This window comes from Panthera leo, chromosome B3, assembly GCF_018350215.1.
Source record: "Panthera leo isolate Ple1 chromosome B3, P.leo_Ple1_pat1.1, whole genome shotgun sequence".
NCBI classification, from domain to species: domain Eukaryota; kingdom Metazoa; phylum Chordata; class Mammalia; order Carnivora; family Felidae; genus Panthera; species Panthera leo.
The window spans coordinates 77,377,467-77,399,955 of record NC_056684.1 but is presented as its reverse complement, the minus strand read 5'-3'; the positions used below and the strand labels follow the sequence as shown (position 1 = coordinate 77,399,955).

Below are 22,489 nucleotides of genomic sequence, written 5' to 3'. Positions count from 1 at the left end.
AAGGGAAACCATTTATCCCTGCCAGTATCATTTTCTTATCCATCTTCCTTTTAACTAGTTTCCCTCTCCCTGGAATCTTTTCTTTATGGAGCGCTGAGTATCTATATTCCTTCATTGTAGTGAGTGAAGCAATTTGAGGAAATGTTGACCAAATGTAAAATGATGAGTGAGAACAGACAAAATATATTTTATCTCCAAAATGCTATACACAAGCATTTGCAAAACCCCAAACCCATTCCTGAATAAAAATAAAACAACTGGAAGAACAACAACGAAACATTTCTTAGCAAACTTGGAAAAAAAAAAAAAAAAAAAAAAAAGAGAGAAGAGCTTCTTAGCTAGATTCGCTCATGCTGCAGTTTGGACCTGGAAGGAAAATTTTAAATCTTACTGGTTTTTTTTTTCAACAATTTGGCCTTTCTTTTAAGCCTTCAGCTTGCTGGCTAGCTGGAAAACTTAACTAAGTATCCATTTGGCTAACAATGTATTCAATTCAATTATTAAAAGAACAGTTATTATTGGAGCGCCTGGGTGGCTCAGTCGGTTGAGCGCCCCACTTCGGCTTAGGTCATGATCTGGCCATCTGTGAGTTGGGCCCCGCATCGGGCTCTGTGCTGACAGCTTGGAGCCTGGAGCCTGTTTCAGACTCTGTGTCTCCCTCTCTCTGCCCCCAACCCGCTCACGCTCTGTCTCTGAAAAATGAATAAACCTTAAAAAAAATTTTAGGAATACTTATTATTAAATTATGTTATTACAATCATGTTATTATAATAATTATAATAAATTAAAATAGATAAAAATAATAACATATGATTTTATTATATTATTATTTAAAATAATTTTAGAGAGACATTTTAACCTGTAAAATCACTTCTAGATGAAAAGTTGCTACATCTCCATTTTGTATTTTTCTGGTTTTGAGGAAATTAATTAAAGCAAAATATAAAACAGGGGCACCTGGGTGGCTCATTCAATTAAGCGTCTGACTTTGGCTCAGGTCATGACCTCACGATTCATGAGTTTGAGCCCTGCATGGGGCGCTGTGCTGACAGCTCAGAGCCTGGAGCCTGCTTCAGATTCTGTGTCTCCCTCTCTCTCTCTGCCCCTCCCCAACTTATGCTCTGTCTCTTTTTGTCTTTCAAAAATAAATAAATGTAAAAAAAAATTTTTTAAAGCAAAATATAAAATGAATAAATAATATCTAGGGAGGGAAAACCCAAAACAAAACATCTAATCCCCTCTAATATAATGCTATCTAATCCTACTCATGTTCTATGGGGCAATATCTCTTATATTCCCTCTGCTTGCATTGTTGCATTCAAGACTGAATTTTGCAAAGGGTGTAACTTGTGACCCTGTGAAAGGGCGGGCCTACGCCGGCCGACTCCATCTTGTTCTGTGTTCTCCACCTTGAGTGACTATGTCCCCGACATGACCCCTTTTCCGGGAAAATCACAGACACCTCAGACCGCGCCTCCTCCCCTTGAGTAACCTCCTGCTCACCCGTTCAAACTTCCTGATCAAAACACGCCCAGTAACAGGACTCCGACCCTTCCCCAGCCAATCGGCCGAGGCCACGACCCTTCCCCAGCCAATCGGCTGAGGCCACAGCCATTACCTCACCAACTGCCCCTAGACCCCTATAAAACCTTTGTGCTTTTGAAACTCGCTCTCTCTCCCTGGTATCTCACCGCTGCATCGGTGCAGGTAGGGGATTGAGCTCGAGCTAGCTCGAATAAAGGTTCTTTTGCTTTTGCATCGGACTCGGCTCCCTAGTGGTCTTTGGGGATCACGAATTCTGGGCATAACATTTGGGGGCTCGTCCGGGATCCCCAAGACCCCGAGGGACCCCCGACCCGGAGAGCCTGACTGGCCACGGTTAGTGTCTGTCTGTTTGTTCTGTCTTTTCTGTGTGAGCTCACTTCTGGAGTTCTGGTAGTGCCCGACGTGGTCTAAGTGGACGCACTGGAGGACCACGGGCCGGGAGTTTCGGAAGACGTTCCGATTCTCCCTTCTGGAGGGACGTGGAATCCCCTCAAAGGTCTGAGATGAGGCGGGTCGCTCCCGCTGGTCGGCGTGAGGCCGTCGTCTTTGGAGGGACGTGGAATCCCCTCATCGGTTTTGGAGGGACGTGGAATCCCCTCATCGGTTTTGGAGGGACGTGGAATCCCCTCAAATGTCTAAGCTAGCTTTCAGTTTTGCTTCCATGGAGTTGGAAGATTTTCTAGGGGCCCTCTGTTTGTCTGTTTTTGTGTTTCTCTGTTTTGTTCTGTGGACTTATTGGACGGACGTTATGGGACAGACTCAGACTACTCCTCTAAGTATTATGATTGATCACTTTAAGGATGTGAGGGGAAGAGCTAACAACCTCAGTGTGGAAGTCCGAAAGGGTCGGTGGCAGTTTTTTTGTTCTAGCGAGTGGCCAACTTTCAATGTCAGATGGCCACCAGAGGGGACCTTCGACCTCCCTACCATCCACCGAGTCAGGAGTATCATCTCTCAGCCTAAGACGGGCCATCTTGCTCAGCTCCCTTACATTATCACTTGGCAGGACCTTGTGGAAGACCCACCCTCTTGGCTTAAGCCCTTCCTAGCCCCGCTCCCTCCGGAGCCAAAACCCATTCTTGCTTTGCAGGGGACAAAGAAGAAGAAAAGTCTTATCCAGCCTTCAGCACCCCTCTACCCTGTCTTACAGGGGGGTACTGAAGAAGAATTAATTTTTCCTCCCTCGTATAACCCCTCTAGGATGCCGGAAGAACACCATCCTCCCCCTCCGGGGGAGGCAGACGCTGTTCCGAGAGCGGGAGGCGGAAACGCTCCAGTGGGAAGCCCGCCCTTCACCAGACAAAGGGCTCAGAGGGAGCAATCCGCCTCCGCCGCCGACTCCACTATTCTGCCCCTGCGAGCCACCAGACCCCCAGACGCGGAGGGGAATCAGCCCCATCACTATTGGCCTTTCGCCACTAGTGACCTCTACAATTGGAAAGCTCAGAATCCTAAGTTTTCCGAGAAACCGGCAGGGCTTATTGATTTATTAGACTCTGTTCTTTTTACCCATCAGCCCACGTGGGACGATTGCCAGCAGCTTTTGCAGGTCCTGTTCACGACTGAAGAAAGAGAAAGAATCGTCAACGAGGCCCGAAAACTAGTTCCGGGCACAGAAGGGAGTCCCACCACCAACCAGGCTCAGATAGATGCCTCCTTCCCCTTAACTCGGCCCCAGTGGGATTTCAACACGGCAGAAGGTAAGGAGAGGCTCCGGGTCTACCGCCAGACTCTAATGGGGGGTCTCCGAATGGCTGCTAGAAAGCCAACGAATTTGGCCAAGGTAGGAAATGTACAACAGGGAAAAGATGAATCTCCGGCTGCCTTTTTAGAACGGATCATGGAGGCATTCCGTACCTATACCCCCATGGATCCAGAGGCTCTGGAAAGCAAGGCAGCTGTTATCATGGCCTTTGTAAACCAATCGGCCATAGACATTAGGAGAAAATTACAGAAAATAGATAGACTAGGAGAAAAAAGTCTGCAGGACTTACTGGTGGTAGCCGAAAAGGTATATAATAACCGGGAGCTTCCTGAGGATAAGCAGGCTCGCGCCATGGCGGCTGCCAGCAGTAAGCAGACTCGAGACCTGGCCAGAATACTACTAGCTACCACTGCTGACTCCCCTGAGGAACGAGACCGCCGTCTCCGGCAGCTGGCAGACGACGCAAGAAAAGGTAAAAGAACCACCAAGGGGGGGAAGCAGAGGCTGCAGAAGGATCAGTGCGCATACTGCAAGGAGATAGGGCATTGGGCCCGAGATTGTCTGAAAAGGGCCGGCGGGAAAGGAAGCAAGACTGACCGAGTAAAAGTCCTAGAGCTAGATGAACTAAGTGATTAGGGGAGTCGGGGTTCGGACCCTCTCCCCGAACCCAGGGTAACTCTTAAAGTGGAGGGGACCCCTGTTGGCTTCCTTGTCGACACCGGAGCACAACATTCGGTCCTCCGCACCCCACAAGGAAAACTAGCCAGCAAGAAGTCCTGGGTACAAGGGGCAACTGGTATGAGCCAGTATTCATGGACTACCCAAAGAACAGTAGATTTGGGAACGGGCCGGGTATCCCACTCCTTTATGGTAATACCAGAATGCCCCTACCCGCTGTTAGGACGGGACTTACTGACCAAGATTGGAGCTCAGATAACTTTCAGACAAGGGGGGCCTCAGGTCACCGATGGCAAGGGCCACCCCATCCAGGTCCTGACCATGAAACTGGAGGATGAATACCGCCTCCACCAGGAGGCGCTCCCGAGAGAGGATAATATAGACAGATGGCTACAAGAATTCCCCTCGGTTTGGGCAGAGACTGGGGGGGGGATGGGACTAGCCGCTCATAGGACCCCAGTTCTGGTAGAGCTCAAGCCAGGAGAGAGTCCGGTAAGGATCAAACAATACCCCATGTCACAGGAGGCCCGGAAGGGGATCCAGCCACACATCTGGAGACTACGAAGCCTAGGGGTACTAGTTCCTTGCCAGTCTGCCTGGAACACCCCCTTACTGCCGGTCAAAAAGCCTCACACAAATGACTACCGACCGGTACAAGACCTCCGGGAAGTAAATAAGAGGGTCGCGGACATACACCCAACTGTTCCCAACCCATATACTCTCTTGAGCTCCTTGGCGCCCTCCAGGGTCTGGTATACTGTACTAGATTTAAAGGAAGCCTTCTTCAGTCTGCCGCTGGCACCCCAGAGCCAACCCCTGTTCGCCTTCGAGTGGCATGATCCGGAGGAGGGCTACAGTGGGCAACTCACCTGGACACGGCTACTTCAGGGATTCAAAAATTCACCCACCATCTTCGACGAGGCACTACACGAGGACCTGGGTGAGTACAGAAGGGAGCACCCTGGCCTCACCCTCCTACAGTACGTAGATAACATCCTGATTGCTGCCGACACAGCCAAAGACTGTGAGCGAGGGACCCAGGACCTGCTGGCTACCCTGGGGGCTTTAGGGTACCGGGCATCCGCGAAGAAGGCTCAGATATGCAGGGAGAGGGTAAGTTACCTGGGATATATCCTGGAGGGCGGACAGCGGCAGTTATCAGATGCCAGAAAAGAAACTGTCCTAAAGATCCCTACTCCCACCTCCCGAAGAGAAGTGAGGGAATTCCTAGGATCAGCCGGCTACTGCCGCCTCTGGGTTCCAGGTTTTGCTGAGATCGCCAGGCCCCTATATGAAGCTACCAAAGAGGGGAAAACATTTAAATGGACTGAAAAAGAAGAAATTGCCTTTAATCGGTTAAAAAAGGCCCTCCTAAGTGCCCCAGCCCTGGGCCTACCAGACATTACGAAACCCTTCCACCTCTTTGTAGACGAACATAAGGGAATAGCAAAAGGGGTTCTAACTCAAGCCTTAGGCCCCTGGAACCGCCCAGTGGCTTACCTGTCTAAGAAACTAGACCCAGTGGCTGCCGGCTGGCCGCCATGCCTACGAATTATTGCGGCGACAGCACTCCTAGTCAAGGATGCAGACAAACTGACCCTAGGACAGGAGATCTGGATCACGACCCCACACGCCATTGAAGGGGTCCTGAAACAGCCTCCTGATAGATGGATGAGCAATACACGCATGACTCATTACCAGAGCCTCCTACTCAACCCTCCACGAGTGCGGTTCCACCCCAGTGCAGCCCTCAATCCTGCAACCCTACTGCCCGACCCTGACCTAGGTGCTCCACTACATGACTGTGCGGGAATCCTGGAACGAGTACATGGATTCCGGATGGACCTGACCGACCAGCCCCTCCCCGATGCTGAGGCTACTTGGTTCACTGATGGCAGCAGCTTTGTGCGAGATGGACACAGGTATGCGGGTGCAGCGGTGGTCACCGAAACGGACACCGTATGGGCGGAGGCTCTACCCTCCGGAATGTCAGCCCAGCAAGCGGAGCTCATAGCCCTCACCAAGGCGCTGATGCTGGGAGCTGGAAAACGGCTTAACATCTACACAGACAGCCGTTATGCATTTGCCACAGCTCATATTCATGGGGCAATTTATCAGGAGAGGGGGTTACTGACGGCAGAAGGACGGACTATAAAAAATAAGCAGGAGATACTTAACCTGCTTATGGCCTTATGGCTTCCTGCCAAGCTAGCCATTATCCACTGCCAAGGGCACCAAAAAGCTGATAACCCAGTAGCTAGAGGTAATCGAAAGGCTGACCAGGCAGCCAAGGCAGTAGCCCTTACTCCAGTCCCCACCATGACCATACAACTACCAGACCCGGGAGACCCAGTTTTACCAGACCAGCCCAAATACTCCCAGGAGGAGTTACAGCGGATCAAGAAACTCCCCATGGCCCAGGAGATAAAGGGATGGTGGTATACACCTAACAAGGAGCTCGTGCTGCCAGACTGGCTCGGAGTCTCAATATTAGAGCACATGCATCGGTCTACTCACATGGGGGACGAAAATTAAAAGACTTAATCCGACATGCCGGAATCAAGATTCACCAACAGGACACCAAAATAGAGCAAGTTGTATCTGCCTGCAAGACCTGCCAACTCACCAACGCGAAAGCCACATCAAATAAAAAAGGAACCAGGCTCAGAGGCACCAGACCGGGAGCCCAATGGGAAGTCGACTTCACTGAAGTCAAACCAGGAAAGTATGGTTATAAATATCTTTTAGTATTTACAGACACCTTCTCTGGCTGCGTGGAGGCATACCCAAACAAGCATGAAACGGCTCAGACGGTGTCTAAGAAGCTACTAGAAGACATCTTACCCAGGTATGGTTTTCCTGCCATGGTAGGATCAGACAATGGACCAGCTTTTATCTCTCAGGTAACACAGGCAGTAGCCAAGGCGGTGGGGGCAAACTGGAAATTACATTGTGCTTATAGGCCCCAGAGCTCAGGACAGGTAGAAAGAATGAATAGAACCCTAAAAGAGACCCTTACCAAATTAACCATGGAGACTGGCGGGGACTGGGTGACTCTCCTACTGTACGCCCTTTACCGGGTTAGAAACACTCCTTACACTCTGGGTTTTACTCCCTACGAGATCATGTTTGGCAGGCCACCCCCTGTTATTCCCAGCCTTCGAGCTGAACTTCTTGCAGAGTTTAAAGATCAAGAACTTTTTCTTTCCTTGAGAGGGCTCCAGAGGGCGCACGAGGATATTTGGCCGCGCCTGCGTGCCATCTACGAGGCTGGCCCGACCCCGACACCTCATCAGTACAAGCCGGGAGACTGGGTCTATGTCAAGAGGCACCACCGAGAGACTCTCGAGCCGCGCTGGAAGGGACCCTACATTGTAGTGCTGACAACCCCCACCGCTCTCAAAGTAGACAGCATCGCGACCTGGGTCCATCACACCCACGTTCGGCCAGCGGACCCCTCCTCGATCCGGAAGGACTTCGTCACGCGATGGGCCATCAGTCGGGACCAACACAACCCGCTCAAGCTCAAGCTCAAGCTACAGCGCATTCGACCCACCTAATATTGGTAACTCTGTTAACTCTGCTTGTCATTGCTCATGCTACCGGGAGTCCCCACACCCCCCAAAACATCACCTGGCAGATCATAGATACCAGCTCAGGGACAATACTTAATCAGACCTCCCAGAGCCACCCCAGGGACACATGCTTCCCAGAACTTAGCGTAAACCTCCAAACTCTGTTCCCCTTGTCACCATAAATGCAGCCGGTCCCATGATTGGGTCCGTAAGTTACATGACAAGGGGGGAATGAAAGGGCGGGCCTACGCCGGCCGACTCCATCTTGTTCTGTGTTCTCCACCTTGAGTGACTATGTCCCCGACATGACCCCTTTTCCGGGAAAATCACAGACACCTCAGACCGCGCCCCCTCCCCTTGAGTAACCTCCCGCTCACCCGTTCAAACTTCCTGATCAAAACACGCCTAGTAACAGGACTCCGACCCTTCCCCAGCCAATCGGCCGAGGCCACGACCCTTCCCCAGCCAATCGGCTGAGGCCACAGCCATTACCTCACCAACTGCCCCTAGACCCCTATAAAACCTTTGTGCTTTTGAAACTCGCTCTCTCTCCCTGGTATCTCACCGCTGCATCGGTGCAGGTAGGGGATTGAGCTCGAGCTAGCTCGAATAAAGGTTCTTTTGCTTTTGCATCGGACTCGGCTCCCTAGTGGTCTTTGGGGATCACGAATTCTGGGCATAACACCTGTCCTGGTCAGAGCCTGGGTGAGAGTCTCAGGCTAACTCCATGACATCCCAGGCCCTTGCAGTACTGCAAACATTTGAAAAATGTGCTGTGACTTATTTGGTCCCAGACAGGTCAGTCTATAATACAGCCTTCAGGGCAAAGCAAGGGAGACCCTGTCAGAATGCTCTCCTTTGACAAGTTCCCAGATGCACTTTCAGCTTTCTGGTTCAATTCCATTCTTCAAGGAAACTAACGGGGGCTAAGAAACATTAAGACACTAAATTATAGGACCTCCTTCTATGTGAACACTTGCTGTCAAATTTTCTTTGATTTATTTGTCCCATATTAGTCCTTCAAAGCTCTACTCTCAATCTGACTCTCAGTTACCTGATCAGCTTTAGGGGCTCTGCAACTCCTGCAGCTGGAAACGTATTTGGCTTTCCTTTTATGTCTCTTATATTGCATCCTTTTACTGTAGAACACCCCCTTCAAGACATTGTTGCAGAAGATGAAAGCTCAATCTTGTCTACTTTACAAAGTGGTACTACTCCCTTGAACTGGAGAATGATACATGTGCATTAAAATAATTAGCAAAGTCTTATATTGAGAAACTACCCTGGCTTTCAAAGCCTTCATATTACTGCATAATCCTATTTTTGACAGTTAGATTTTTTTCTCCTGATCTTCTAGGAAAATCTGTAACTCCCATTCACAAAACATACCCTACTCCACAAACAGGTAACACTGAGATCAACAAAATAAATATTCTGTTGTCAGGAATGTCAATGGGAAAAACATACTAATAATTATTTAACAAATGTTACAATTTGTCACAAGTTTCATGGCACTCTTGCATACATAGCTTTCATCCACACAATTATACTTGAAAAACTCTATCATTGCCTTTGGACCATGGCTGTGCAAGGCTGAGGAGTGGGCTGCCCGCTTTGGGCTGAGTCTCCAGGCCTCACGAGGTCCCCTGTGGGAATGCTGCTGTTTCCAAGATGCAAATTGCACATTGCCTAGATTTTGTATCTGTGGATTTGGATAAGGGACGTAGCAGGGCCAAACTCCTAATAGACGTTTATCTTGGCCAAAATGATACTTCAAATCTTCTGATTGTTCCTAAATAAAAATGTAAATGCATTTTTAAAAATCTGTCAAAGAGAAAAAACAAATGTTTACATGAGAAAATAAGGTAACAATATTGAATATATATTTTGTGCCAAGTACTATAGGTACGAAAAAAATCTCAAAGGGATATTGTTAAGTAAAAAATACAAGTCAGAAAAAATATGGAATGATACAGACTTCTATAAATAAAATGTTTATTTGTGGAGGTTTATGTATATAATTATGTTCATCAAATACATAGAAAAAGAACCAAGTTAACATGAGCTAAATTGTTAACCATGGTCCGTGGTGGTGTCTAAAACAAAGAATTTATCGGTTAAAGAGACTGAACATTCACATAGTTTTGCTCTGTGGAGCTTGTCAGAATATGTTCCCATGATAGTTGCATACTGTTTTGTAAGTGAAAAAAAAGTAAATTGAATCATTAAAATCTATGTTTAAGTGATTTAATAAGAAGGCTTTCATTAAGATTCTGGAGGGAGAAGATTATAATCCAGGGCACTAAATGGGCTGATGTCAAGCATTCGGTGACATTCATTTCTGAATCTCTGCAATCTGACAATTAGAAGCTATTTGCTCAAAAAGAGAAATAGCACATAGCAAAGTGGTCTGTCGCTAGGATTCCAGATTGGACTGATGCAGACAATTTTGAGAAAAATAGTACAAGAGGTTCTATTTACACAGCATGAAATGTAGATATTCATGAAGGGTCAGCTGACATAAAATGCAAGCTGTAAAAAAATCATTTGACAGGCAACTTGACTTTTTTTCAGTTTTGAAGAAAATGTCTTTGAAAATTTAATCTTGATTTTGAAGTCGCTCAGAGGTCTGCATGGTATGCATCATGAATCAATTCTCCTAAAAAAGATATTTGAAGTTATTTCAGGTGCTCTTTAATTTGTAGGGTTTTTTTTTTTTTTTTTTTTGCTTTATATTACAGGAGAAAATAACATTTAGATGAAAGAAATTTCCAAGACGTTAATTTCAATGTTATTTTTAGATATTTCCTTTATGAAGCTTTTATCATTTATTGATGAAAGTAATTTTATTCAAAGCACATAAATTGCGTTTAAAAAGAGATGCTATGACTACAAATGGCATTTTGTTTACTGCTCCTTTTTGGATTTATGAAATTATTTTCAATGTGTTATAGGCACTTATTGATATACAAAATACCTTTTGATATTCATTTTGTGCATGCTACTTTAGGTATCTTGACTTATTTTTACGCTAATTAGTCAAGCATAAATGATTTTTAAAATGCTGTCTGATCACATCTTTGGCTGTTTTCTTTTTGTATACTTTGTAGTTCTTTGATACATGTATGTATACGTGTATGTATCACATTTCTTTTAATTAAAATCTATTGAAAGATGCCATGAAAAATACATAAAGGTGAATGTGCAATGAGAAGCTTGTTCATAATTTGAAGTTTGTTACAATTTCAGTAAAATACTGTCGATGTGAAATTCTTTTTAAAAAGCGTTTATTTAATTCACATTATTTGTTTTAGAATTATTATCAATTTATTTCACTGGTAATTATTTTTATTTTATTTTTAATTTTATAACATTTGTTTATTAAAGAGAGAGAGACAGAGCATGAGCAGGGGAGGGGCCGAGAGACAGGGAGACACAGAATCTGAAGCCGGCTCCAGGCTCTGAGCTGTCAGCACAGAGCCCCATGCAGGGCTCGAACTCACAAACCGCAAGATCATGACCTGAGCTGAAGTCGGACGCTTAACCAACAGAGCCACCCAGGTGCCCCTCACTGGTAATGATTAATAAAATCAATACAATTCGACCTTTAGTATATTTTAAGAAGAACACTATGTTAGGTGTACTCTTAAATTATAAACATTTACATTCACTGTAAATTCTTATTATATATTTCTTTTAAGATTGCTGATTTTTTTTTAATGTTGGAAATGACCTTCTCAGAATAGCATAAGATAGCTCTTTCTTGATGCCTTTTATTTTCATCACAGGCCTTCATCCAAAATAATCTCTTTAAGATAATTTATATTTACATTACTTATGACTACTCTGTTTACACAATAGTCTGCTGGACAAGAATCAATTAAAAACAAAAACAAAAACAAAAACCTTCTAGGTAACAAACTTAGTTATTATTATTATTATTATTGTTTTTAATTATATTAGGATGGATGAAGAGTAGCATTGAACATACTTCTGTACAGGAAGAACTATCAATAGATAAAAAGTTATTTGCATCTAATGTATAGTTCGAGAGAAATGCAGATAGGTATTTCATCATAAATATGTTAGCTGCATTATTATTTATAATATGTCAAGTGGGAGAATATTTAAATTATCATTATTCATCTAGTGAAACTATATGTACATATAGAAATTTGGGCGCATTTTGATGATATGGAAAGTAATTACTTTAAATGTTAAACGTACAGATGTATTAGTCTTTAATATACCATATGTTTTAGACAATAATTTTTAAAGTTTATATATGCATGGACATAGAAAAGCCACAAACATTAATTTCACGTACTCTGTAAAGTATGTGATTTAAATGTTTTTTACTTAAAAAATAATATGCAACAATGAAAATATAGCATGTTAAATTTCATTAAACAGGATTTTAGGCAGATTTCTGATTTTATATTTGGCAAAATCTGTTAATCAATTCCCCAAATCTTCTGCTTTCCTTCTGCTGTCAAGTAATTTGATTAACAGTCTTAGCGAAGAGATTTTTTTTTTTTATTTTGCTTAGTCACACAAAAGCATTGCTAATCTCTTTATAATCTGAAGTTATAAGATGTAAACTTCTTGAGGCACTCACTGTCTAAAAGCTAGGATCACTTTTCTTACTCAATTATGCGGTTGAAAGAGATGCACAGCCCTTAATTTTCATACCTTAGACAATAAAATTCATTAAACTGAAGGCAGATAACTCTGAACATCCTTCACCCTAACATTCAAATTATGTCAATCTCCAATCAAATTGAATGCACAAAGATTCCATATTGAAAGGTATAGTTGAAACTGTCTAATATATAAAACAAGTCTTATGGGTATTACCACTGTGTTTCAGATGAAAACCATAAACAAGATAGACATAGGAACAGACATTCATAGGAATAGAGTTTTGGAATGGAACAAAATAAAACAGAAACAAAACAAATAAACCATATTGTGTCAGGAAATTTAATGCTACTCTTACTCCTCATGGTGTTCTAAAAGAATAACCCAGGATATACCAAAGAAATCATCTAAAATAATTCTAAGTATCACATGAGTTCATTGAAATTGGCTAAATCCTCTATACTATTTTCTGGGAAGTCTAATGCACTCCTGAAGTTTAAGTTACTGTGAACTCATTTTCAAAATTACCTCTTGCTTAAATTTTCAGTTTCCACCAAACTATTGATCCTACTTATATATTACTTTAGATGGTTGTTCTCATGCCCCTGCTACTGCCTTGTTTGAGTCTGCTAGGGCAGCCAAAACAAAATATCACAGATTTTGCAACTTAAACAACAAACGGTTATTTTCTCATAGTTATGAAAGCTGGAAGTCCAAGATCAAGGGGCCAGTAGGTTTGGTTTTTGGTGAGGCCTCTCTTCTAGGCTTGAAGATGATCATCTATCTATCTCTGCTGTGTCTTCACATGGCCTTTCCTTTGTGTGCATGCAGAGAGGGAAAGATAGAGACAGGAAGAGAGACAAAGATCTCTGATGTCTCTTCCTCTTATAATAACACCAGTCTGTATTGGATTGCGGCCCCTTACTTAAAATCTCATTTAAGCTTAATTGCTTCTTGAAAGGCTCTGTCTCCAAATACAGACATTTTTGGGGTTAAGTCTTCCACTTATGAATTTGGGGATGGGACACAAATTCATCTATAACATGACTCCTATCATATATAAAATTCACTCCATGTCTTTGAAATCACTTTCTCTCAGTTTCCCCTCTTCAAAAAACCAGCACTCCCACAGAGCCTTTTAGTGACTAGATCTAATGAGACGTAGGTTGAGAAAATAAAGTCACATCAAATTGCCAAATAGTAAACAAAACAGAAATGATAAATTTCTGCCTATACTGGGAATTGTTTGTCAGATGCCATTCTTCTTCACAACTCCCACCACTGGCCATTTTTTGAGTCTGTGCTCCCTTTCTTAATTAACGTTTTTTCTTCTCTGGGCAGCCTCCAAATTGTTAAGAGCTTGTAAAGGGTAGTGTAACCACATCTGTCTTGGGCAATACAGATAAAGCCCACCTTACTTCACAAAGATGCATGAATTAACCTCTTTAACATTTCTTCTACCAGAGTACATGTCGGGGAGGGGCAGAGAGAGAATGAGACACAGAATCTGAAACAGGCTCCAGGCTCTGAACTGTCAGCACAGGGCCCGATGCGGGGCTCGAACCCACAAACCGTGAGATCATGACCTGAGCTGAAGACGGACGCTCAACTGACTGAGCCACCCAGGCGCCCCTATGACATTGCAATTTAAATGTAAGTAGTAATATTATGCACTATGGGTATAATACAAGGATTATAACTGTGGATATGTGTCATTTGATTCATAAACATCAAATTCTGTAAAGCATTAAAACATAGAATGTAAATAAGTTTAATAAAATATTTTAATGTAGTATTTTACTTTCTTTTTGAAACTATGTAGGGAAGTCTGTCTCTCTCTGTCTCTCAAAAATAAATAAAAATGTAAAAAAAAAATTTTTAAAAATAAATTGCAATGCCATAACATTCACAAACTACCTCTCTGTAATTCAACTGCCCATGCAGCAATGAACTGCATTCCTTGAGGCATACAAGTTTATGCTCATTATTAGAGTGTGTATTTATCACTGTTAACCTGACCATGGCCAATTATAAGCCTCTTCTAAACTCGAAAGGCCCAAATTGCTATATGTCTATTTATTTATCATAAAACATATTACTGGATGATTTATAAATTAAAATATTATGCACATTGCTTCAGTTACGTATTACTGTGTAACAAACCACCTTAAAACTACAGCGGTTGAAAACAAAAATCATCTGTTTTGCTTACAGATCTTCAGCTTGGGCAGGGCTTGTGGGGAATACCTGGTCTTTGCTTCGTGCAGGGTCAGGTGGGGAAAGAATGGATTGGAATATCCACGACTAACTTGGCTCATTTGCATTGCTGGCTGGAGGGTGGTGAGTGAGGCCATGGCTTGAGCCCATCAACTTCGGCTCCAGCTCCATGTAAATGACATCATGTGATGCTTGGTCTTCCTTCTCTTCCTTTTCCTTCAGATATTTCTTTTTCTCATTTCTCTAATTTCCTACTGCTTCCACGACAGGTATATTGTACTGTTTCCTCCTATCATGACTCCGTTCATTTCTCCTTGAGGATTCTTTTTTCTATTCATTGGAATTTTTTCATTAGTCTGTATTAAGTTAATTGGTTCTTTCTTTCACCATCACAAAATTGCTGTTGAGGATTTTTTTGTGAGTTTTTCACTTTAGTTACTGTTCTTTTCCACCCTCAGCTTTTCCTTTGGTTTATTTATGATTAATTTCTTTTACTCTGTTCATACTCCTTATTTGTTGAATCATTGTTCACATGTTGTCTTAATTTTTAAATCATAGTTTACTTCAATTCTTTGAATACATTTATAACTGCTTCAAAGTCTTTTTCCTTTTTTTTTAATGTTCATTTATGAAAGAGCGCGAGCGTGCGCGTGCATGAATGGGGGAGGGGCAGAGAGAGAGGGAGACACAGAATCTGAAGCAGGCTCCAGGCTCTGAGCTGTCCTCACAGAGCCCAACGCGGTGCTCTAACACCGAAGTGTGAGATCATGACCTGAACTGAAGTTGGCCGTTTAACCAACTGAGCCATCCAGGTGCTCCCAAAGTCTTTTTCTTCTAAATCCAATATCTGATCCCACTAAACGTCAGTTTTTATTAAATACTTTTTAATCTTGAGTGTGGGTCAAGTTAACAATTTTCTTTGTCTTGTATATCTATTATTTTTGGTTGAAAATCATATATTTTAGATAACATTTTATCAAGCAACTCTGGAATGGGATTTATTTTATTTTTGAGGGTTTTTGTTGTTGCTATTGTATGTTTGCTAACTTGGCTAGATTTAAATCGTGGTATTTCCTTCTTCTACATTGTTTCCCCAAAGCTGATATTTCTCATCAGATTTTATAAATGTAATTTACATTTTTTTTAGCCTGGTTTCTGAGGGACCTTTGTTTGCATAGTTTAGCGGTCAACCAATAGTTTGGCAAATGTTGTGATCACATGCTTTAAGTTTTGATTGAAGATGATATCTTCTGATTGAAGAACAGACTTGCAGCCAGTTCTTAAGTGTCCCTTGGGTCATATTTTGCTGTGCTCTCTTGAGTCTCCTGAACATAAAAATAGTTTATCAGTTAGCCAGGGATGTGTGAAGACATTACCTTAGTCCTATAGATTTCTCGCTTCCAGATTCTTCCAAGCAGATTTCTGGCTGGTCTTCCAAACACTCCAAAATGGACTAGAAAATGTTTTTCCAGTCCTGATGTGGGACACTGGTTTTCATCCTCCATTTTGAATTGACTCTTTCACCTCTGGCAACTACAGATGTTTATCCCCACAGCCAAGAATCTCATGATCTGGTGGGAGCAGGATAAGATTCATTTTCTTACACAAAGTTGTAACAATTTTTAAGAAGTAATTCTTCTCATACTTGTATCTCCCATTTATCATATATTTCAAATACCCTTAAATCGTTGACTTAGAAAATTGCATACCAGATTTTCTTGTTTTCTGCAGAGAAATTATGTGATCTCTTCATATTGCCCTTAGAAATTTCTAATCTATTTTCTTAACTTAGTTTCTCTCTCTCTCTCTCTCTCTCTCTCTTTTCTAAAGACTTGTCTTGTGGCCTAACATATTGTCAATCAGGGAGGATACTCCATGTACACTTGAGGAAAATGCGTATTCTGCTGTTGTTGAATGGAGTGATTTGTGTACATATGGTAGGTACAAGAAATCTGCAGCATTGTTCAAGTGCTCTATTTCCATATTGATCATCTGTCTGATTATTCTACCCATTGTGGAAAGTGGAACATTAAGTAAAATTTCCTACTATTGTGGTAGAGCTGTTTTGTTTTGTTTTGTTTTCCCCTCCCTTTATTCTGTAAACATTCATTTCATGTATTTTGGATCTCTGGTGTTTGATTATAATTTTTCATGCGTATATGGTAAATATCTTCTTTGTGAATTGACCTTTTTATTTAATTTCTGTCTCTTATGTTGACATTCTTGTTTTGTTCATGAGTTATTTTATTTCCCACAGTTCTTTTCTGTGTGTTTCTTTAGCTCTTTAAGCATACTTAAAACAACTTGTTTTAAAATCACTTCCTAACATGTCTGGTGTGTTTTTCCTCAGCACTGTTTGTTTTGTTGGCCATGTTTCCCTATTTCTTTGTATGTGTTATTATCTTTTGTTGAAATTAGACATTTGAAGAATCAACAGACTCTCTCAGTCATGCTATCTGGTATGGAAGACCATTACTAATCATCAGAATCGGAAGCCTTGTGATCTGCCTGATGTAAAGGCTTATGGTCGTCTCAGGTCATATGTCGTGTCTGGACCTGAGTGTGTGTGTGCTTCTTTTTCTAATTTCCCCCAGCTGTTTTGAAATGCCTTAATTTTCCAAAGAGTCTCACCCAGAATCTCCTCAGGACCTAAATAATCTATCATGTTCTTTTGCTCATAATCCGTGCTCCAGGAATGTGTAGGTTTGAAGTCTTCCTTCAGCTGTCAGGTGCTACACCACCCGCCACTGCCCCTATGGCTTCCAGTCCAAGATCCTAGCAATGCTGCCCTGCCTGTCTGATCTCCATCAGGCAAGATAGATACAGTCCCTCAGGAAGCCATATGTCAAATATTTTACTTTACTTTTTGTGGAACAAGGCAAAGAACCTCCCAATTATGCAGCATTAGGGGGCGGGGGTGGACAGTGAGGCAAGAGTGAATAAAAATGCCACAAAATGTCCTACCATTTTGAATAGGACTTTTTCTTGTTTGGGCGTTTACCTGGTTGATGTGGGATATTTGCAGGTTTCTAGGGCTCCTATAGCTATTTTAGTCAGTCTGTGGTTGTTTATTTGATGTTTATGTTTGGACATAAGAGCCTGGAGCTTCCTGTCAACTTAGTTTCTTAAATGTAACCTAAGACACTATGGAAAGAACATAGTGACTTCTCATCTTCACTGCTTACTATATGCCAGATTCTCTACTTATGTGTTCTCCTCAGAGCAAGGAGTGCTTTCCTAGAGCAAACTAATTTCTCAATATATTACTTTGCATGGGGGAATTCGGGTTGCCAGCATCTTTATTTTTTCCACCGAAACATACTCTATAGGAGAGCTAGCGTAGTGTGATTTCTACATATATATGACTTTAATCTCTTGTTACTTGGAAATAAGTGTTCTTTCACAAGCAAAGTGCTCAACGCTGTCTGTTTAGGAGTGGAATAACATTTGTCTTTACTCATGTGGAGATGCTTGATAACTCACTTACATCTATCACATTCTCCACAATCATGAAGCTTTAACACAATAGATCAATCTACCTTAGGTTTCTTTTGTACTTCCCCTCTGATTGCTTCCAATGGTATATTAGGAAGATGGTAATAGTAGCATGAACTCACAACATAAAATAATTCATGTTTAGATCATTCGTCTGAGTAGTATGTTTGAAAATATCTCCTATTTTGAAAGATAAATTAAGCAGCACACAGTATAAGCCTCAGGCTATCATGTATCTTCGTTGCCATGGTTACAGATTTCACTTGTGTATATCAGATATTTCTCAGCAACAAGAACTATGCATAAAACGTTGTCAATCATATGTAAAACGCACATACACATATGTATGACAAGACTGTACAGTATAGTGGTTAAAATGACGGATTCTGGCACTAGTCTTCCTGAATTTAAATCCTAGATCTACCGGTTGCTCCATCTGCAACTTTGGGCACATTACTTAACCTTGTCTGTAACTCATTTCTCTCAGGTATAAAACATGGATAAAAGTGGTATGCAGCAAAATTTTGTTATTAGAATTAAATTACTTGGTGCGTGCAAAATGCATAGACTATTTCCCGGCATATAATATAGCTTCAATAAGTGAATTTGTCAAAATTAAATGAAATGCCCAAGTTGAATTTCACTTATGTATAAGGTATACCAGGTCTTTCTTTAATTTAACTTCACATTCCACCTGTTCTGTGTGAATTTCATTTTCAACACGTTATTACACACAAATACCGTATATCATTAATAAATACCGTTCTCATTAAAATGCTGGCTTTAGCTACCGTGAGAAACTAGGCTTTATATACTATAAAACCTACAGTTTTATAGAACCTATAGTTCTATTTACTATACCAAATAGAATGACTGTAACAAGGATGGCTATAGCTATATGTATGATACTCAACAATTTTATTTATTTTTTTTTCATTTATTTATTTCATTCAGTCATTTCATTTATTTCGTTTATTCATTTTGCGGACAGAGAGAGACAGAGCATGAATGGGGGAGGGGCAGAGAGAGAGGGAGACACAGAATTGGAAGCAGGCTCCAGGCTCTGAGCCATCAGCCCAGAGCCTGACACGGGGCTCGAACTCACGGACCGCGAGATCGTGACCTGAGCTGAAGTCGGACGCTCAACCGACTGAGCCACCCAGGCGTCCCCGATACTCAACAATTTTAAGAGTGAAATTGGTAATATGATTAAGTATGCCACGGTAACAAGGACATTCTAGAACTTTTTCAAGAAATCCAAGAGATAAATATTAGATTTAATGGCCTAGAAGCTCTAGAGGCCACGGTGAAATCACCAGGGCATAAATTACATTATCATAAAGAATATGGCTAAATAGAGGTAAAATGAATATTGTCAAAACAGAAGTCATATCACAAATCAGGTCCAGCCCGAATTTGATAACATTGGTCAGCCCTATTGCATTTGTGTAGGAGAGAATGAATAAACTCCCTTACTGAAGGTAAAATTGTCTGATACTAATATACTTAGAATAACAGTTAATAAAGGAAAGCATGGAATATGAAATAGTGTGATTTATTTTAAAAAGACAAGGAGAAATAAAGCATTATAAATGTGCTAGTTCAAAAAATTAGAAAACTGTTAAGCTGAAATATATCTGTAACAATATTAACTATATAAAGACTAAAAATACAATCACAAAAACAAAGATTATTAAAGTACATTTAAGTTTTAAAAAATACAGTATTTGTAAGATATGTAACTTAAAATAAGGCTTTGTAATTATAAAGAAAATCATGGGAAAATGTTTCATGCAAACTACCAAAAGAAAAAAACATGAACAAACACAGCTGAAATCATATTCAATGATGAAAGACTGAAAGCATTTTCTTCAAGATCAAGAGTAAGATAAAGATACCCACCTTTGTCACTTTTAGTCAACATAATACTGGAAGTCCTAGCTGGAGCAATTAGTCAGGAAAAAGACATAAAATGTATTCAATTGGAAAGGAAATAGTAAAATTATCTGTGCACAGACAGCATGATTTTCTATGTAAAAAACACCAGAAATTACACACACACACACACACACACACACACACACACACAAACTGTGAGAATAAACAAATTCAAAACAGTTGCAGGATAAACAAATCACTTGCATTTTCATACACTAACAATAAACAAACAGAAAAGAAAATTAAGAAACAGCTCCGTTTACAATAGCATAGAAAACCAACATACTTATGGATTAAGTTAAGCAAGAAGACAAAAGACTTGTACACTGAAAGCTACAAAACATTTCTGAAAGGAAGGAAGGAAGGAAGGAAGGAAGGAAGGAAGGAAGGAAGGAAGGACGAACACAAATAAATGGAATAATATCCCATGTTCATGGATTGAAAAACTTAACACTGTTAAAATTCCATTACTACCCAAAGTGATTATTTATTTAATTTTTTATTTACTTTATTTTAGAGAGAGAGCACAAGTAGAGAAAAGGGGCAGATGGAGAGAGACTGAGAGACATAGAGAGAATCTGAAGCAGACTCCATGCTGAGTGCGAGCCTGATACACAACTTGATCCCCTAACCCCAGGATCATAACCTGAACTGAAATCAAGAGTTGGACACTCAGCTGATTGAACTACCCAGATGCCCCCCAAAGTGACCTTTAAACCATTACAGATATCATGTAATTCCTATAAAAATCCCAATGATTTTCTTTTTCACAAATAGAAAATGCCATCCAAAAATTCATATGGAGTCCCAAGGATCCCAAACTGCCAAAACAGTCTTTAAAAAGAAAAAGTTAGAGGTCTCACACTTCCTGATTCCAAACCTTACTATAAAGATGTACTAATCGAAGATGTTGACTTTAATTCAGTGTAGCTTTTAGTATCAGGAAATGGATACTTATAGAACCTACCTATTTTATTACTACATTTCCCAAATATCTATTGATATATTTGAGGCTCTTTCCTGTTGAACAAAATGGGTTTATGTCCAGTGTTCCTTTTCGTTTCTTTTGACCATTGTTGTAGCTTTTCCCCTTACCCCCTTCTGGCAACTATCAGTAAGTATGACTGATCCTAATTTGTGGTTAGCAATATTTTATTTTTAGGTTTGAAAAGAAGAGAACAAAGGTTATTAGAAGGCTCTACAAAAAATATCCACACACTGAGAGACAGTCTTAAGAACTTTCTCCTAATTCACTGTTTGAGGGCTACTCTATGGACACATGAGTTGTCACTTATATGCTTAGAAATATATCATATCTTATGGTTTTTACCCTAAATACCAATTATATATTTTATGCTCAACATTATTATTACTTAATGTTATCTTACTTTCTTAAAAAATTAAATCCCTTAGAGCTACCAAGGAGAAAAAAAGCATTATTTAGAAATATACAACTTTCTTATTATATTATCATTATGACTAATAAAAGAGCATACACTAGGAGCCAAGATAGCCTAAAGTATGTGGCATAACAATCCTCCTCCCTCTTAAAAATTCTTAGAGTTCTAAGATAGCAAATATTTATATCTGGTTCATGCTACATGTATAATTCAGGGGATTCTTCTTAATATGTCAACAACTTACAGAGCCAAGCTGATACGGGTTTCATTTCAACATGTACTTCTACACATGAAAAAGAAAAAAGGGGGGGGGACGGTGGTATAGAATCTGGTTCTCAAATACTTCAAATTGCATTTTCCAGAGCAAGTAAAGCTCAAACCGAAAATGGCCAAGATTAAGTTCAAAGGAGTGGGGAATTACAGTCAATCGCCTACAAGCATACAGGAGAGAACTGGAATATTTGTGAAAAACCTTAATGATCGCTACATGTAGTACTAATAAATCTCTGGAAAACAATGTGTTCATAGGGTCCATAAAACCCTGAGAAGCCTAATAAATTGCAGGTATACATGAATTCTGTGAAAAGTTTTGATAAATGAGATATAAATGGGTTATATTCAGTGCCTTTGTCAGATTATTAAGAACTCATGGAATTCATTCATTAGAAAAGCATGATGAAATTATAAAATATATCAGAAAAATAAAGAAGTATTTCCAAAGAGGCAAAGTGCTAACCATGCCTTGTGGTACTTTACTCATGTAATGCGACTATATTTGAAGTATACTAGAGGATTTTACTAAAGACTATATTTCTTGTCCTGAAATTTCTGTGTAATGTGATAAATAGTATTATTTCTTAGGATCTCAGTTGTTCCATTTCATCTTGGCAGCAGCAAAATCAGGACATATGCTGATTAAGGGAATTGCTTTAAATTCACTGGAACAAATACCACCTTGTAACATTAATTTTAGAATGCTTCCCTTTTCCCATTTAGAACACCTAGTTCTAGGTTAAATGATGAATCTGTGATCTTGGAAGAAGGCAAGGTAGATAAAAAGTTATATTCTGTACTAAATTGAAAAGTTTCACTCCCTATTTTCAGACCTTTGAAGTACAGGGCAAATTCACATTGCTTTTTGTGCTGACGTATCTCTTGAAGAAATGATCCACTTTTTGCCATCAAAATGGAGTAGATGAATCTGACTCATTAAAAAATGTTATGAAAGAGGTTGTGATGATGCAGATTAATTTCGTACCATTCAGTGCTTTAGAAATTTTAAAACATTTATTATT

At 40.7% G+C, this 22,489-nt stretch overlaps 1 protein-coding gene across 1 annotated transcript; it reads left to right on the top strand.

Moving 5' to 3' along the window:
* Positions 1-2,293: 2,293 nt before the first annotated feature.
* Positions 2,294-7,374, top strand: LOC122221291 (the record flags this gene model as incomplete). The annotated part of the gene is given in 2 exon segments (XM_042940615.1): positions 2,294-6,449; positions 6,452-7,374. Coding segments are annotated over 2 exon segments (5,079 nt in total), but the record flags the coding sequence as incomplete, so codon positions are not given.
* Between the last annotated feature and the right edge of the window lie 15,115 nt (positions 7,375-22,489).